Here is a 19,573-nt window from a genome sequence, read left to right on the forward strand (position 1 = left end):
ATAAAATGCCGTAACTCGGGCTAGGAGCGACCGGGAGAGCCGGGGCCGGTACCTATTCGTCCGCCTTGGCGGCGCGGAGACCCCACCCCTCATTTCTCACATGGCCCTCTAGCGCCACCATGAGGCCGATTCAGATTTTGCCCTAAAATCACGAAAATCACTACACAGTATGTCTACACTCATGTCATCAACATGCTCAGGAAGATTTTGGAAAAACACATTTTTGCTCTATTTGTGGAGATAAGTGACCTACGGTCGCTTATCTCCCGATTAGGGAGTCTTACTGGTCAACTTAAGTCCCACCCCATGTCGTTCTGTTACTAGGTGGGACAACAAAGCCAGGGAAGAATATTTTTATAATGGAAGTGAATGGGAAAAAAGTCCCACCCCCATGTCGTTTTCATTTAAAGTACCAAAAGAAAAACATCTACATGATATTAATAAAAAAAAGGAACATAAAAGTACAGTAGTTACATTTTTGTTGAAGCTTAATCATTATACTCATCGAAATCGCTATGACCGTGCCGTACCGCATCGTGGCCGTACCGCGCATCACCGCACAATGCAGTGTCTAGCAGAAGACTTCTATGCAAGACTAGTAATCCACATAGCGATTTATTTTTATAATTTCAACAAATATTCACTGTGTATTCACTCCATTTTGTTCCAAAATGTTCCTATTTATCATGACAAAGCAAAAAATAAAATAACAATATAAATAAATATCAATTTAAAACTACACTCTCGCCATTAATATTAATGGAAGAATGTGGACTTTGTCCCACTGCATAACTCCGCCCCCGGTAGCAAAAGAGAATGAATTTTTCTGGTTGGCCAGTCAGGGACCAATCAGAAGGCTGACAAAGGGTCAATTGGCCAGCTGATGGCAAGGATTTGTCTTGCTAAAAAGAAGCATTGGAGTGGCAAGCTCAGTTTGTCACACCCTATCTTCATTTGACATGTTACATGCAGTTTACAACATGTAATTGGAACGTACACCACACATGTAATTGGAACGTACACCACACATGTCTTTATGTTCTGCGTTCTGGTTATTCTTTATATTGCAGGGGCGGCATAGCTCAGGGGTAGAGAAACCGTTATTAGAGCACGAAGGGTTCCCGAACGGTTCCCAGTTCGAATTCGGGCTCCCTCTGAGTTACTGTCGAAGAGTCCTTGAGCAAGACTCTGAACCCCTATTTGATCCCGGTGAGCAGGTTGGTGCCTTGCATGGTTTCCTCCGCCACCGGTCTATGAATGTGTGCGTGCGTGAATGGGTGAATGTAATGCACAATCTATGTAAAGCGCCTTGGATAAAAGCGCTATATAAATGCACCATTTACCATTTACCATTTAGTTGCAATACATTTAAATTCATTTTCATTCTCTCCCACAGCCCAGTGTCCTGATTGTCAGCTATATTGAGTCTGCAAAAGCTGCAGCACAGTTTGGCTTCTACCAGCAAGCAGAATGGAAACCAGACGACTCCATGATAGCCGTGGCGGTGAGTACACCATTCTTTTTTTCTTGCTGTGAGCCACCAACATCTGCTCTTCTTTGCGCTCACGCTATTTTCCTACTGCTACCTCTTTCTCTGCAGATTATCATGGAAGTCGGGTGTCTCGACTAAGCCCTACAGCGAACAGTGAAAATAGCTTATCTACAATTTAAAAATGCATTGTATTGCTTGTAGATTTGTTATTTCCATAATTTTCTTAATACAAAAATATAGACAATTCTTGAAAATGTATTTAATGACATATCCAAAATTGGGACACAAGGGTTAAAGTGGTTAAATTATATTTTCTACATTTCTGGTCTTGAAAACTCCCTGAATCCCAAATGACTATTGGTCAAGGGGGCCTCAAAGATTGTGTTTGCACAATCGATGCGATCACCAAGCAAACAAGTATGAACAGCCAAGTAATGATGTGGACCATGTCAGCCCTTTTTAGCAGTGGCCTGACCCCGGGTGTTGTGTGACAGACGACCTGTGACCATAGTGTGGTTATATTGGGTCCACGTGGGTTGAACCCTTGTTTAGTGTCCCTTTTCCTCCAACCCTGTTCTTTTGTTAAATGCTAACAAGACAGTATTTGTCCGTACTTACTGAGGTGCCACACTGGAGGGGTTTTCTGGGGAAATTGGCTAAAAAGGTTGTGTTTGAATGAATTATGTATTTAGGGCATCTTGTATTTTAAGGGGGTCTGCTGAAAAATATGTGAGAGAATGAAAATGTAGGGTAAGTGATATTTCTTTGTTGAATTAAGTTAAATATCTCTATTTCTGATTGTACTAATTGCTATTAGTCAGGGAATTATAATAAAACCCTGGGAATAAATTCCTTACCAAACAATTTCTTCACCAATGTGTTCGTAAAGGTGTCTAGTAACATATCTAACAAAGATTGAAATTCAACATCCCTAGCAAAATGTTTGACAGCTAGGGTAATTCTGGGTCTCATTCACTTACTATACACTGTACTATAAGGGAAAAGATTACTCCCAAAAATCTGCTTTAAGTGGGGTGTGAGGGATCTAACTAGGTGTTTTTAATTATTATGAATCCATTGCAAGCATTTTTTTGGCACGAAAAACATTCTTTGGGCCAAAAATGGACCCCATACACCTTGTGAAAAGTGATGACTCATCACTAAACCATAGTTCTTTTGGGTCTGTTTTTAGCCCAAAAAATGTTTTTCGTGCCAAACAAATGCTTGCAATGGATTCAGAATAATTAAAAACACCTAGTTAGACCCCTCACACCCCACTTAAAGCATATTTTGGGAGTGATTTTTTCCCTTATAGTACAGTGTATAGTAAGTGAATGAGACCCAGAATTACCCTAGCTGTCAAACATTTTGCTAGGGATGTTGAATTTCAATCTTTGTTAGATATGTTACTAGACACCTTTACGAACACATTGGTGAAGAAATTGTTTGGTAAGGAATTTATTCACAGATTTGACAGTTTGAGAGCTAACTTTCCCTGACTATATAGAGTGTTTGTTCAGTAACAGGAGTGTCCTTGTCTCTCCAGCTCTTTGGTAAAGAGAGAACACATTTTCAGGTCAGGAACTCAGGATACCAATGTTATCCAATCAAGAGAGAGAACTCATGTAGGTTAAGTGAAATTGGAAGTCATGACACAAAGAAATTACTTTGCAGACAAAATCGGGAAATAGTATACTCTTTCCCGATTTTTGTTTATGTTGATTAAACAATGACTTGTTGTGACCACTGTGGCAACTGGCAAAGGCAATCGGGTCTGTGTCTTTATGACTAGGAAAATTGGGTGTAAGTTCTTTTGTGGCCTAGCATAGATCACATGGATTTCAGGCTCCCATTTCAGTATTATCTGCAGCTTAGCAGCAGTAACAAGGGCCAGTTTGTGGGAACCTTTACCCATGGACCATTATTAGAGAATGATGCCGTTTGGGTAAACTATCGTTCAGTTGCTTAATGATCTAACTCAGTGGTTCCCAAACTGTGTGCCAAAGCAAAGCACACTGGTAAACTGTATAGCAGATCTACAAGAGTGAAACTAAGAAATGTGGGGACCAAGCAGAGATTCATTTTACTAAGTATAGAGTGTTTGAGTGTTTAACAACAAAATGTCACCTCAGTCGGCATGTTTACTGCACATGTAAACATAACGCACACTTGTCCCTCAAGGTTTCTGGATATTTGAGTGGACAGTGGGGCACCAAGTGGCTTAAAAAACACACACAAAAACCATAGTCTATATAAATGTAAATAAGAAAGAAAACATAACTGTACAACCCTGAGGCTAATTTGCAGCATGCTAGGTAAATATGCATCTGTGTGTGTTCTATGCCTTGGAAGGAATTGCAGCTGTATACTATTTCAGGCTACTTCAGCTATTCCAAAGATGGATGAGGAGAATACTCCTTATCCAATCAAAAGTCTGCATTTTGTAAACAAAAATGAAGTTTGGCTTTTTATGTAAGTACATAATATGTGCTTACTACTACTGTTTATGTAGGGATTATCTCCAAATCTAATGTCTTCATCACAGTCATGTCTTGGATACGCTACACACCCAACACTTATGTCCACAAATAATATGTAAAGAATGCGCTCTCTTCCCCATTGAGATGTGCTTTAATGAGGGTGAAATCATAGTGATAGCTGAACAGGACCTTGTATTTCAAAATCTAATGTCCCAGCTGTGGATGATCTAAGATGTGTACCAAACAGGTCTGTTTGACTTATTACTGTACAGATTCATGACAACAGATATACTCCATCATGGAAACCAATGTCCTACTACGTTATTTTTGTATGAACTGTTATTACAAAATTGATACATCTTTGTCCTAAAATGCCATTGACATTGTAACCAGTATGCATGTTTCTGATACTACTGTATGAGAGAGACTGCATGGATGGGTTATTGAGACTATGAGTGGCACGCACGCACGCACACTTTTGCAGACAATGTTTGTGTGCCAGTAGTATGTTGAAATGACCCTGGTCCTCAAATTAGCGTCTGTGAGAGGGACAGTTGTTCCTGGCCTAAGACAGCGGTCTGTCACTGTTGATTATGTTGTTCTTGGCTTTTCTGCTGACCCTCAGACACACCTTCATACAGAGAAATATGAACCAGTTGTTTACCCCTGCTGCCACCTTGACCAGTGTTTTCCACAAGGGAGGGGTGTGTGTGTGTGTGTGTGTGTGTGTGTGTGTGTGTGTGTGTGTGTGTGTGTGTGTGTGTGTGTGTGTGTGTGTGTGTGTGTGTGTGTGTGTGTGTGTGTGTGTGTGTGTGTGTGTGTGTGTGTGTGTGTGTGTGTGTGTGTGTGTGTGTGTGTGTGTGTGTGTGTGTGTGTGTGTGTGTGTGTGTGTGTGTGTTTTGTGCACATCTATGTCTGTCTGTCTATGGGCCAAGTGACGGATGCTGCTTTTGCAAAAGTTGAAGAATGGTGGTGGTTAGATTTAACCTGCTATTCATCACAGCCTATAGTATATTAGGGCTGACCTTCGATTACTTTTTTCATAATCGAAGCTTTCTTTCGAACTTCGAAGCTTCGATGACGGCGACCGGGGGGGGGGGGGGGGGGGGGTAGGGAGCAAAAGTTTATCGGTTACATAAGTGATAACCGTTAAGGAAATGTGTTTAAAAATGCACGATTTACACAATTTTAAAAGGGAAAACACACCAGTTTTTTCCTCATAATAATGCTCCTTATTTTCATTAAATAGTACAACAATACAACGAGGAAGAAGAAGATACGAATGTTTTCTACATTAAAGAAAGGTGTTTTTGCAGGACAAGTAGGATTGACATAATCACGTCAGTAATGTAACAAAGCGCGGCTGCAACAGCAAACACTGCAGCGCGACTCGAGCCCTATATAACAAACAGATTAACTCCCAAGTCCCAAGGTGTTGTACACGCTAATGTAATAGTAGATTTTATAGTAAATAATTGCACTGCACTGTGTCTGAATTAAAGTTCCACACTCATCAACCGAAAGCTGATGGTCAGGCTCAGACAACGTAGCCTACTCTATGCGGGCGCGACTATTGAGCTTGCAGCAGATCCGATATAAACTTCATCAACACCACGACAACGTAACCCTAGCAAGTTGGGTTTTAAGCTCTTTTTTCCTCTTTAAAACGGGATGGACGCTGACGGGGTCCGTTTTGTAAAATCCAATTTTCGCTGTTTGTTTCCTTGCGTTGAGTTGTGTGTCTGTCAGCGAGTGGAAGACAGCAAACGCATGCATGGATCATGTTACACCGACAATGGTTTGATAACGAAATGTGTGACTGCATCGCATAGTTGCATTGGGTGATGTTACTCAGACATTGGTGTCACACATTTCGGTGCCAAACGCATGTCGGTGTATATGTGACAGCGCGCTGTCTTTTCTTTTTTTTCTTCATCATCGACCATTCTGATGGCTTCATGCATGCTCTTTTTGCTGTTGGCTTGTTATTAATGTTAACACGTGTGTGAGAAGGGGGTGACTCTATCACGCTAGAGTGGAGCGAGGCGCATGCAAGCTAAGGCACGCGGCCCCCCCAAAGGACAAACGGCCGCGGCCGATTATTCGAATTTATTTTTCAAATTCGAATACCGTGCCTTCGAACGAAGCTTCGAATATTCGAATTTTTTGGGTCAGCCCTATAGTATATAGGTGATATTATTTCTGGCTGCAAGTATGACTACAATAGATGTACACATTCACCTCGCAGTGTCTCTAAATTTTTATCACTTTATCTGCAAGAACTGAAGCATCATCAATAACTCCTCATCAATAAACTCAATAAAGACCCATTTTAAGACCGGTAATAGATGTGATATTGACTTAGGATCAATGTTGAGTCCAGCTCCCAGAACCAGCTCCATTTGACCCTGTGTGTGTCATAATAATTGTGGAAAATTTGTTTTTACTTTCTTATATCCGCCCATAGTCAATTGTGTGAATACTCAGTCAGTAACCAAGCTGACTGAGTGAAGTATCTCAGTTTTGAGTCATCTCACAGAATGCAAGTGGCTGAGACAAGTCAGCAGATGATTCATCCTATACCAAAAGCCATGTGAACAACACACAGGACAGCCGCCAAGTTCAGAAGACAGTAGGGTTGCAACTATCTAATGATTTCGATTATGTTTTAGATTAATTTAAGTGTATGTACAGTATTAGGGGAAAGATTGTGTTTTAGTTTTCTTTTTTTTAATTGACTACTAAATCAATTAATCTGAGTAAACAATTAAGCCCTATTTTATACATAAAATGGTGTTGTGCAAAAATACCCAATGTACAGTACTAGCTCTGGTCCAGAGTGAGTTCTCTCTAATGCCCTGCTAGGCACTCGGCTCACATACAGGACAAGGAATTCCACTGCCCTGCGAAGGCTCGACTTAAGTAAAAATAAACAAAACTAATTATCAAATCATGAATGCAGCGTCCGATTGCAGTGAAAGGCCAGAGAAGACGTGTCACCCTTTTCACATTGAACTATTATATCGCTACCAGGTGGCCACAATAACCTATCTGACCTGGCGGAGACCTGTGCTCGGAAGAGCGCTGCTTCTAGTTTATATTGTGCAGAATGCAGATGCACAAGCTTGCATACAGTGTGTGCTTTTTGGATACTAGCTGTTTTGCATAGCACAGCTTATTTATCTCATTTTCATCATGTACCCACATCAGCTATTCTTTTTTTATCTTTGGTCTGTCCAGGCACTGTTGTGGTTATTGGACATGAGCTACTGTTTAGAATTTGACGTTGGAACACAGCAAGTGTTTCTCCCGAAACACCCCTGTAGGGATCCTGCTGTCAGGATCAGCACGCACGCACGCACGCACGCACGCACGCACGCACGCACGCAAGCACGCACGCACGCACTCATGCACGCACATAAATTGGCATTAGGGCTGCAAAATATCCTGGGGAAGAGTTTTGAATAATGTCCCACACAATTTGTGCACAGAAAATAAGTGTGCTAAATTAAATATGAAATTCCTGTTCTGGAAGGTCTACCTCGCTTGAAGCAGTCTGTCGTGGAACCTATATGAACTATGAAACACCTACAGTAAATGACTGGACTAATTATTGGACATGATCAAAAAAAACTTCAAAATAAAGGTTTGCCCCCAGGCTTTGAAAGTCTCCTTATATCCAACCCTGAAGATGGAAGATAGATGTCGGTAAACCCCTTAACCAATTTAGGCCTAGAATTATTTAATGCTTTAACCAGTGAAAAATAGCAGATATACAAGCTCACAGCGCGGCACCGAGTGCCGCGCTGCGAGCTTGTAGATCTGCTATTTTTGAAAAAGTCACGAAAATGTGTGCAAATCTTTGAATGTATTTTCAAAGCGAACAAACTAAAATTTTGCTTCTGGGTGGTCCCTGGAACTAAATATGTTGAATGGGGGTCCGTGGCCAAATAAATATCATTTTGGGGGTCCTTCACATGAAAAGGTTTGAGAACCACTGACAGTAGTCTCTCAAAAACAGACTAACTGAGCTCCATTTAAGTGAAAAGGACCTTTTCTTTGACTATGGCTAGCCAGATTGCTGACACAGAAACATAGGTTTTTCAAAAAATCTTAGAAGGATTCAAAAGACACGGGTCACCCAGTCAAAATTCTAATTTTCACGATTTTTCAAAAATAGCAGATCTACAAGCTCGCTGTGAGCTTGTATATCTGCTATTTATCACTGGTTAAAGCATTCAATAATTCTAGACCTTAAGACAGTGTTATGCTGTCTTGCGTTCTGCTTTGCATAATGAATGCAACTAAAAACATGTCACTTAATAATTTCCTAGAAGCCTTTCCTCCATTCTTTCACTCTTTCTTTCTTTCTTTTAGTGACCGACCGATATATCGGTTACCGATATATCGGCCACCGATATGACCTTTTTGGCCATATCGGTATGCACCGATATGCGACGATATGCACCGATATGCGACCGATATGACCGATATAACCGATATGCAACCGATATAACCGATAGAACTTTTTTTAGGGGCTAGTGAGTAATCCTTAATCATATTCCAAAATATTCAAGGGCTTTAGGAGACAAATGAGACTCCAGTCCAGTTAGAGCACAGCATATTGGAGGTCTGTGGCTCTTTAATAAAGACTAAAAGGCCTGTTTTATATAGATGTATATGTCATAGTCTAATAGAGAACCAGCACGTTCAAGACGCGGAGCGTTCGCCGTGCGGTGCCGGGGCGGCGCCGGGGCGGCGCCGGGGCACCCACAGCAACGTGTTCCAGGCGGAGCCTGGCGGAGCCCCAGACACGAAGCCCAACCGAGTTACGAAGCCCCCCTGTATCCACGAAGCCCCAAGCGGCGCGAAGGCCAGCGGTCCTTGGTCCTGCTCTTCGCCCCCGAGCGCCGTAGGCGCGAGTGGCCGCGAAGAGCGGGCCAGGGCCGCGCGGCCGGCGGAGCGCCGCGCGAGTTACGAAGCCGTGGTGGACGCAATCGTTATATTAATATTTGCCCAGGCCGTAAGGCCTGGGCAAGCGCACGATAATGGCTAAGCTAGGCTAGGCTAGGCTAGGCTAGGCTAGGCTAGGCTACGTAAACAACGTCGCAAATATAGTCGCAAACGAGTGACGTCAGCGCCTTCACTAGTAAATGCATAGAGTATGAGTGAATGGCTGTCGTACGCCACCTGGTGGTGATTAGTGTGTGGTGAACTACAAAACGAGCGCTCTTACAATGAACGTCCTGGGTTACCCAAACATCCTGTAACATATATATCGGTATCGTTATCGGTGATGGCTCCCCTCTCTAGAATCGGTATCGTATCGGATCACAAAAAAGTCTATCGGTCGGTCACTACTTTCTTTCCGTCCCTCCTTCCCTCTGTACCTCTCACAGTTAGGCTGAAGTACACATGAATGAATGCTATGAATGTGTCTGGGAAAGCCATAACTCCAGGGACAACCAGCCAAGCACACAGCCAGGGTTCATTTGCTAGGGATGCTAGGGAGTCCATGCTTCTGCTTTAGATATCTCCCACTCTCTGTTCATTCTTTTTCTTTTATTGCCGGTCAGTCTCATGTTTGTTATTTATGTTTGATAATGACACAGTTTAATTAAAAGTGTATGTTAACACTTTGATTGCCATTGTTGTAGATTACTTTCGAGGCTTTTTCCTATTGTTACTAGATTTTCGAGGGCTCCATGTACACGGCATGTGTCCATTATGTACACAGACAGGAGGTTCTGGTCACGGCAGACAAATGTTTTTTTCTTTCACGTGGAGAAGAAAAAATACAACCGCGATGATCTGTGCGTAAGTCTTGGTCCATAGAAAACAGGCCGTTTGACCAAACGCGCAATATGGGAAAATGATCCGAGATATAGCCATTTTTCTTAATGGATGATAGAATATCCTGACTACTGCTGGCTATTGGTTACCATGGTAACTAACTAAGACGTTATGTCTTAACGTTCCCGCGGCGGCACTCCAGGGGGGGAAACGTTAAAACGATGTGTTCACGGCATTAACCCAGGCATCGCTGTTTTGGGCAAATTTTTTATGCTTTGTCAAAATATTTCAGAATTGATCAAAAATGTTTAAATGTTTTTCTTTTTAAAATGTATTATTTAGAAAATGGCAAAATTGCAGATTTACAAGCTTAGCTCAGCACAGCGCTAAGGCATTGTGAGCAGGGCAGGAATTTTATGAAGGCCATGGCCGCCGTTGCCCTCCAGTTTGGCCTTGTGCCCCTCAAACCAATGGCATGACCTTAGGCCACAGTGGCCTTAATGCCCAAGCTGAATGTACCACTTTCTCCTCTGTCTCTTTCTTGTCAATATGTAGACAGTAGACTGCAGTCTCTTTCTTGTCATGTAGACACCATTGTCTTTTGTTGAGATTCTGAAATCTTAACTCCTGAGTCCCCATCTTTAAACCAATCCAGTGACTTTGATTGGTGCAGGGCTGAGCATGGATCAGATTGTACTGTAAATACCATCATTTATCAATTTCACTGCAGATTAGGTTATCCCTAACCCTTAAATTCAACAAATTCTTTCAATGGACTAAAATCTTGTTTAATTTGATGGCCTTCCTGCCCTGGCATTTGGCCTTTCTGCCCTCAAAAACACCAAAGGCCAAGTGGCTTTGCCCCTAAAATGACGAAATTCCAGGCCTGGTTGTGAGTATATAGGGCTTAAATCGTTGAGGAAATGAACCCTCTTCTCTCTTTTCTTTCTTTTTTTTGACACTAAAGTGCAACAGGGAACAGGTGCAAAAGTTATAAATACCAGAGAATGCACTCTCTCACTCCCGAGGATCCGTGTTGACACAGTTTGCTTCTGACATGTGTTGAAAAGTCCTGTGGGGATGTGTTTCCGCTTGCAAAAATGCAGCGTGTTTACAGAGCTCGTGTGTGCTGATTTGTGCAGTTCATCACCAATTCACTACAAAGGCTACATCAGATATATCATTCTAGTGCAGTGCAGAACATCATTGCATAAGACGCCGGCCGCATGTGAACGTGGGCTGCAGCCTTAATTCAAAGGAAGCTTTCATGTTCACGTAATCCTTTAGTCCCTGATACTTCTGATACGCTCCTATTTAACAATCCTTGATTTGCCCGTGACCAGTTTTTTTTCTTTTTCTGCCTTTTGATATTTATTTATTTTTTGTTGGATTCGTTTTATTCTTAATTCACTGGATTTTACTGTTTTGGGCTTGGTTTAGGGTTATAGAAGCCTTCACAGAAAGAACTGTGATTCCCAGAGATCAGTTTGCAAAAAGGATTATATCCTGCAGAACATGAACAGGCTGTGGATTTGGGCTCTGCTCTGATTTCTAGCGATTTACTTCTGTCTTTCAGCTATATTATTGGCACTAGCCATTTATAGATCTATATCACACTGGAATTTGTTACCGCCACATATTAATCTTACAGAAAATAAATTAGCATTCAAGATAGCTTTAAAGAAACACTTGTCGCAGCTGACCACATGACCGAGATATTGATGTTGTATTTAATTACAATGTTATGTTGTATATAATTTTTGCATAATATTTGTAAGTATGTATTTTTTCATGTTTTTATATTTGTATGCATTTTTTATGGACCCCAGGAAGACTAGCTGTCGCCCAGGCGTCAGCTAATGGGGATCCAGTCAATAAACAATAAACTAGCGAAGTGTATATATACGTATAAAAGTATCATGTACTTGGTCTGCACATTGCAGCACCACAGATCACGTCCAACCCAGATTAGACTCACGTAGCCAGACAAGCTATGCTTTATAGAGTCTGGAACTACAGCTCCCGATATCCGTGTAATGCAAGCTGGCATTTCCGTTCACAAAAACATATTTTAAAATGTAATTTCTGCTAAGCAGCAAGCTAAATATGCTTAGATGATTTTTATTTATATTAGGATAAATGTGTGCGATGTTAAAATCGAAACGGAAGTGGGGAGGAGGCTTCACTTCCGCTTTATCCCATACTCATCGTAAGACTTCCGTAGCCACAGACTGTATGACGGGAGCATTTGCAAATCGCAGGAGTCAACAGTCTGGCAACGTGAGACTAAACCCAGATTTGGCCAAAAAAGGTCAAATTCGACACTACCAGAAATGTGTTAAATATGTTAAATCCAGTCTAAGAAAAGTCTAAATAACATGCATCATCGCCCATCACCACATTCTCCCGCTCCATTTTTTTCCTAGCACCCAACCCTGCAACATTTCTTCCACTAAATGTTGAGTCCTTTGTGTTCATAGTTGGCAGGACATCCAGAGTTTAACATGCGTTGATGTATGGACTAAATTTTAATCAGTCTATATCAATTACAATGACACCTTTCTTACAACTTACTGTTTAAATAAGCCTGGACTTAGGGTTTTTTACAGTTGCAGTGGTTTTCCACAACTGTCTCTATGTTCATTACCATGGTTTAAATGTCTCTATTGTTTATTTACAGCTTGCAAAGAAATGTACAGTAGCATATGGCTGCTGTTTTCACTGTTTGTAAGTTGTTTGCCAGGCAGCCAGCCAGCCAGCCAGCCAGTCAACCACAACTGTTTGGCTATTACCACTCTTTGGCCTCATAACCACAGAGGGAAAAACACAGATGACTTGAGCTGTTGTCTGAAAATCCTGCAGAATTTACATTCCAGAGACATGGCATGAGACAGGAGGCTGATGTTGACCCTCTGTCGTCCCATACCTTGCAAGCATTTTAGTGGGCTCAGAGAATTTGTTCTACTGTCTGCAACTGGAATTCCAGTATTGCATTCTCATTCTTTGATTGATATTTTGTCCTTCTGATTCTTCACGTATGACATGTTATATTCTTACAGTGACCCTAACTATTGAATAATACATCCCTGGTAATAGTGCTGATAAATAGAGCCAGTCACATATTAATACCCAAGCCTTGTTTTCTTTTCATGGCTATGTACTGTATTCCTCTCACTAGCTAGCTATTATTTGTTCCAAAAAATAAACAACTTTATAACCCTGGCCAGTATTCTAAAATGGTTGTGGAGACCTTGAGAAGCGAATACGCTGCAATAAACTCCCAATTTGCCCAGGCAGGCTGTAGTTCTCAGTGCAACTTCCAGCTGTTTTCCAGATGTTTGGTGGCTCACACACCCACCCACCCTCCAAGCCCAGGGGCGAATGTAATCACCCTACTAAACCAAGGTTAACTTTGTCTTTAGAGGACGGGTGTTTGTCTGTTTGTGCATGTGTGTGAGTAGATGGAGTTGCTTGTGTGGAAGCTAAGAGAGGATGCTTTTTTTAGCCCCACTACCAGAAGGGCTTTGTTGGCAATGTTGGTTGTTCAGGGTCCATCCGACACTTTGATCCAAATCTTGCACCTATTTATTAGTTTATATTTGTCATGGGTGAGGGAAGTAAAAAGCAATGCAACAGTAATAAACCTGTAGTGATTGGTCAGCTGCTGTATCCTACATGGAGGTTAAAGGACAACTTTAGTTTTTTACAACAAGGGTTCATATTTTAGATTGTAATTAAAGAATATAAAAGATGAGTGTTAAAATGATTTCATTTACTTCTTTCTATTGTTTTAGAGATTCTTATTTCAGTGGTTGGGGGCATGCGTACAAGTGGCTAAATATGTCATTTTACACAGAATAAGCCCATTCCATACACGCATGCCCCCATGCGTACGCATGCCCCACATTTTAGCATGGTAAACGCGATAAAACAATAGAACGAAGCAAATGAAAACATTTTAACACTCACTTTTTCTTTTCTCTAATTACAATCTAAAATATGAACCCTTGTTGTAAAAAAACAAAGTTGTCCTTTAAAAGGGCTAAAGTTCCAACACGCACTGAAGTGTTCATGATGCAACCTTGCCTCTGGGGGCTGCTAACTGGGCTTGTAGTCTTGTTCAAACAGGGGAAATGTATACTTCTCTCAATTTAATTATTTTTCTGTTTGTCTAGTTGGTTTCTGTCTGAGGCCAGATTGTTTCTGTTCTGTTTTTAGACTCTCAATCTGCGACCTTAGCCCCACCAAAGGAATGAGAAATGGGAACTTGATGCTCAGTACATAGATTCTCATTTACAATCAAGTTTACTCACCAAGTCCATTTATCATAGGTAGGTGATAGAACAGTCCACTTGGTGGTTGTTGGAGACTGTAGCTTTATAGATGAAAGTCCATTGCTAGCTTTGTAAGGTTCACCACTCTTACTGTAGATATACATTTATATGGGCAGGTTGATGTAGTAGATATACAGTTGTTTGAATGGTTCAATCAAAAGTGTAGATCAGATATCCTATCATTGCATACAGAAAGGTATTTTCCCTTTGTTTTTGCCTCTGCCGGCACCACCTCCTTTATTGTGTAGAAACAGGAACTCGATTTGTCTCCCCCCCCCCCCCCCCCCCCCCCATTTCTAGTCCACTTCCTCCCGGGGCTTCTGTATTTTTTCCTTTTAACAATAACACTACACGTTCAGGGCAGTGTTGCTGGCAGATTGTGCTGTTAGCAGAATCTGTCTCGAGAGGTTACTGTGGTATGAACCATTTTCAGTGATGTAATCTGTTTTGTTGTGGAAAAAGTATGCAATTGCAAAATCGCTGAATAATACTGGCAGACTGACATTCAACATTTGTATTCCAGAGAAGGGAAACAAATACTCTCAAAGAATATTATACATTGTATTTAGGTTGAGTTAAGAAGGCTGTGTGGCCTAATAGTTTACCTAAACCCACTTCCCAATCGCTTTAAATGCCTGCGATTAATTGGTATATATATTTTTTTGTCGTGCTGAAGCGGCCAACGATTTCGATTGCTGGTATATATCTTATACTGTCAGTGTCCATGTCACGTCACCCTACATTGGCAGAATGCCTGCATTGTTATCCCGTCCTGTCTGTGATTGTTAATGAAAAGACTCAACAGTGATGGTACCGTGATGGTGCTTACTTTGCTTCTATGAACAAACTGTTGTTCTATCAAAAGTGTGCTTAATAAAAACAGTGTTGGTTTATTATGATTTGCTAGAAAAAGCTCCTGTATCCATACTGGTGGAGACAGAGAGAGAGAGAAACTGTTCAATGACCAAACTGCTTGGTAAGAGAAATATTGGCATAACTAAGAAAAAGGTGAAAAATATATTTGCATGGAGTGTCCAACTACTATGCGAGTAAGTAGTATTCATAGTGTAACGTGTTTCAATTTACATAGTGTGCATTGGGAGTGAGTATGGGATAACCAGTTCTTTCTTTTTTTTTATTCAGTGCAAACAATAAAACATCTCAAATGATAAAAACATATTCCCAGTGCACTTTTTTTTTTTACCTCAAGCTGCCAACAGACAATCCACAAAGACCACTCAAGAACCAGTTCTTTCTACAGTAAATAGTAAATACAGCATTTCCTTCACTTAAAAGCTATCAATATAATGTGCATGGAAGTCTGCATATTACACACATTTATTTGGTCATCTTTGTTCATGTTTTGCATACAAACATGCGCCTTGCATGATAGTGACAGTTAACCTTATTACAATTCTCATTCACAAACGTTTTAGCCTTTAACAGTAGAGGTAGTCAAATGAAATGGGATTGTTCTAAGCTATAACATGCACATATCTAGTTCAATTGTGTGATCTTTCTGGGTGCTGTATTTATTTATTGGTGGTGAGGTTGGGTTAAATTCTGTTTTCTCAGTGCCCTGATTTCTTCTTGTTTAGAGGCCCTGTTTAGAATGTTAAGAATAGTTAGGGATGATGTGAATGATGCCTCATGACCCATCTGTTACCCCCATCCCTATAAACCCAGGAACAATGTACTCGTGTGATGATGAATTACCAGGACTTTCCTACAGCCCCCAATAAGATGATCCAGTTGATTACTGTCCCCTCTGAATGCATGCTATTGTATTGTTTGTCACCATGCTACTATAGTTCCTAGCATTGCCTCCAAAGTGACTTTAACTCAACTTTCACACACTGTATAGGTGTATTTAAACAATTTTTTATAGACAACATGTACAGAGAACTATTGTGGCATCCTTTCTGTTCCACTAAACTTGTTTAAACCTGCAAAATTCAATGGCTTAAATTGTCCTTTAGCTTGTGTATATACCTTTCTGCTGACTCGGTTTTCCTTGCAAAAATCTGCTTCCCTCATCCTCCATGCAAGCCTGAACAAGAGTCAGTCAACCTTTTACATCTGTCTCCATCCTTTGATGTTCCCGTAGGTAGGCCAAAGCCAGCATTAAGTGTTAACTGGTAGCGTAAATATTATAGAAAAACTGGCTCAGACGGGAAGGGTGGGTTGCCCTCTAAAAGAAGAGTAGCGTTCCTCTCTTGAATCATTGAAGAATGGGGGATTGTTCCGTTCGTTCTTGTGTACCAGTTATCGCCATTCAATCATTTGGATGAAAAAGTGGTGCATATTGCTATCCTGTGAAGTGTTAGAGACTGGGGGCCACTTGTCTTCTGTTATCTTCCTGTCTGTTTCATCCCTTATGTCTGAGCTCATCAGTCTGACAAGGCAGTGTAAAGTTAAATTAATCATAGTCTCACGAGCAGGTCTATGAATGCTTTCATGTCGTGGAGCTGTCAAGACATTGATGAAAGAGAAGGAAGGGGGGGGGGGGGGGGTTAGGAGGACAACTGAAGTTCACTCTAGGCGCACACACACACACACACACACACACACACACACACACACACACACACACACACACACACACGCCATAGAGATGATCTTTGAAGGGACAGTAGCTGGCATTTCACACTTTCTCATCTCCTGTGTCCCCTCTCAGCCGGGAATGAAACCTTATTTGGCCTTCAGCTAAAATGCGTTGTGTGATACAGTAAGTCGCTCGGCGGTTGTCAAAAAGTCACCAAAGTATGAGTCAGGCTTGATGCCATGTGGAGGAGGATGTGATGTGGTTTTTGTGAGAAGACGCTGCACTGACACGGTCGAAGATCTGGCATAGACATATCACCACTTTTTAGTGTGAAGAAGTTTCTTACTACTTTTGGTTGTTGTTGACATATTCTTTGCACGGTTGTGTGCTTCAGAACATAATATTCCACCAGTGGTTTTTCTAACTGTAGGATTCTAAACCACTTAAACCCTATACTTAGTTGACTGGAGTCCCCCTGGGCTCGATACCAGGCCCCCTCCTGTTTTCGCTCTACAGTAATTATCTTTGCAGAAAATAACCTTCATGCGTGACATGTTGTGAGCTTGTAGATCTTCTATTTTAGTGAAATGTTTGCCCCAGAATAGGGAAGCTACGGTTCAAGTGTCCTTCCAAATGGTCATAATGAAAGAGCTCTCATCAGGAATCCCTTTGAAAGGGGCATCATATCTGGGTTTTATACTCTCCTGGTGGACTTCTCTCCCGAAACATCTGAATCTAGATTTAATGCCTGGAATTCGGATTTACAAGGGGAGCTAACAATGGATGAGTTTAACACAGCCTGTGAGGAGGATCAGGCACAGACTAGTAATACTCGTTTAAAATTGCTACAATATATTGGCTGATGAGGGTGTACATCACACCAGAAAAAATAAACAAATTTAATTCTAATACCCCAGATACTTATCAAGGGTCCTGTAAGGTCCTCGAAAAAATAGCTATGCATTTGTCTTTGGTTATTGATTTTGTTAGTACCTCTGACATGTCAAATAGTCAGAGTCAGAAATTGTGAAAATATCTACATGCTCACAACGCCTCGCGTTGCAAGGCGTTGTGAGCATGTAGATCAGCTATTTTCACAATAGAACCGTGTTATACAAAATTCCTCAACTCTAGAAGTGCTCGTCAGGGTGCCGGGTCCCCAGTTAAAATATGATTATTTCGGGGGCCATGGCCTGAAAAGGTTGAGAACCACTGGCATACACTACCTGTCTTTGGGCATTGCGCATAGGAGTAAGCGACCTGTTATTGAGCTGAATTATTGTTATATAGTCCTGGAAATTGGGTTAAATATTCTGGAAAAGTTTTGGAAATGAATTGCTAAAAATGTGTGGGAACCCTGAATGAATCTTCTAAATCCCCCAAATTAATGTCACTAGCACTGTTACCAATTCTCTCCAAAAGCCATGAAAAACACGCACGTTATAATACATCCAAATTATATAGCCCTTTTCTTGCTACTCAAAGTCGCTTTGGCGATACAGCGGATACGAATTGCCACCGCCCGAGTGGCTATTGTATATCCTGGACATTCTAGGCAGAGTTTTATGAATGGAGTACAAAAAGACCCCAATGTAAACAAGCCATTGTGCTTTGCTTTCTTGTGGTTTAAATCAGTGGTTCCCAAACCTTTTAGCTCAAGACCCAAAAGAGAAATTAGACATTTTGTCCGGGAACCAAAAGAGTGAAAACAGCAGATCTACAAGCTATTAAGAAGTAGCTATTATCACTACTTCTTAATTATATATTTTAATAATTGACCGATAAAAATTGGTTCCTGACCCATTGCTTGGGTGTGGTTTAAATCCTTTTAGTTAGACCTTGTATCTGAACTGTACTGTCCTGTACTTTCCTATATGAACTTCTAATAGAGTATTCAATCAATCAATCAATGGTGAAGTGGCCAGGGCTTAGTTCTGCTATGGGCCAGACTTCAGGTTTAGATCAGTGAAGTGAGAGAGAGAAGCAGACTCTAGGCCAGTCAGGTCTAGCCTCCCAGCCCCCGCCAGTTCACACAATAACAGGAAGGGCATACATACCATGGTTCTCTCCCTCAGCTGCATCTCAAAAATAGCTCCTCCAGTCCATTCCCACAGAGCAGGAAAAGAAAGACCACGACCAAGTACCAGAAAAAGAACCAGACAAGTGTGTAGCCGATGGAGAGAGTGTTAGTAAATCCATTTGGTAAAGACCAGCCTCTGTGTTCAAATAAACTAAATCTTGAGCACTTGTGTCTGTTTAATAGCATTTCCCAAGTCATTATAAAGGATTTCCAATCAAATTGTAAATGTGCAGATTAGATATTCTGAACACATGTGTGACACTGTACAGTTGTGTGTTAACGCGTTGCTGTAGTATTTGCCATATTTTCCCCCTCCTGTTGGCACAAGACATTAGCCTAGCGCAGATAGACAATCCACCCATGTTAAAACAAGGAGGGGAATATATACTGCAGTTAGTTAGCTGCATTAGTATATAGTCTGGCCAAGCCAGGCTATATTTATATCACCCTGAAGAAGACTTGGTTGGTTGTCAGAACGTTTGTTTATGCTTCAATATATTCACGTTGCATCGAGGCTATGAATGTGACTGTTTTATCCTTTATATCAGGGGTCTTCAACAGGGGGTCCGGGACCCCTAGGGGGTCCTCAGAGTTACTACAGGGGGTCCTCCAAATCTTTGAGTGATAGAACGTTTGTTCCCCCCTTTTTTATATTAACCACTAGCGTCCATATTCTGAGAACTTTAGCCAAAAATAGCAGATCTACAACGCCTCGCGCTGCGAGGCGTTGTGAGCTTGTAGATCGGCTATTTTCGGCAAAGAGCTTTGGTGTAGAGGGGAGAAAGAGCAGACTAAGTACAGAGTAAAAGGTCAAGTTAATTAAGTATTGACGGTTCAAGTGGTTAAATA

At 41.3% G+C, this 19,573-nt stretch overlaps 1 protein-coding gene across 2 annotated transcripts in view; it reads left to right on the forward strand.

The window, feature by feature from the left end:
- Positions 1-19,573, forward strand: part of ric1 (RIC1 homolog, RAB6A GEF complex partner 1) — a 76,733-nt gene that overhangs the window by 12,312 nt on the left and 44,848 nt on the right. For both annotated transcript variants that reach the window (XM_080742670.1, XM_080742671.1), the window contains exon 2: positions 1,397-1,504. In XM_080742670.1, the coding sequence (XP_080598796.1) occupies positions 1,397-1,504 (108 nt within the window). The remainder of the gene's footprint in view (positions 1-1,396; positions 1,505-19,573) is intronic.

Source organism: Nannobrachium achirus (genome assembly GCF_963921795.1).
Source record: "Nannobrachium achirus genome assembly, chromosome: 15".
Classification (NCBI taxonomy): Eukaryota; Metazoa; Chordata; class Actinopteri; order Myctophiformes; family Myctophidae; genus Nannobrachium; species Nannobrachium achirus.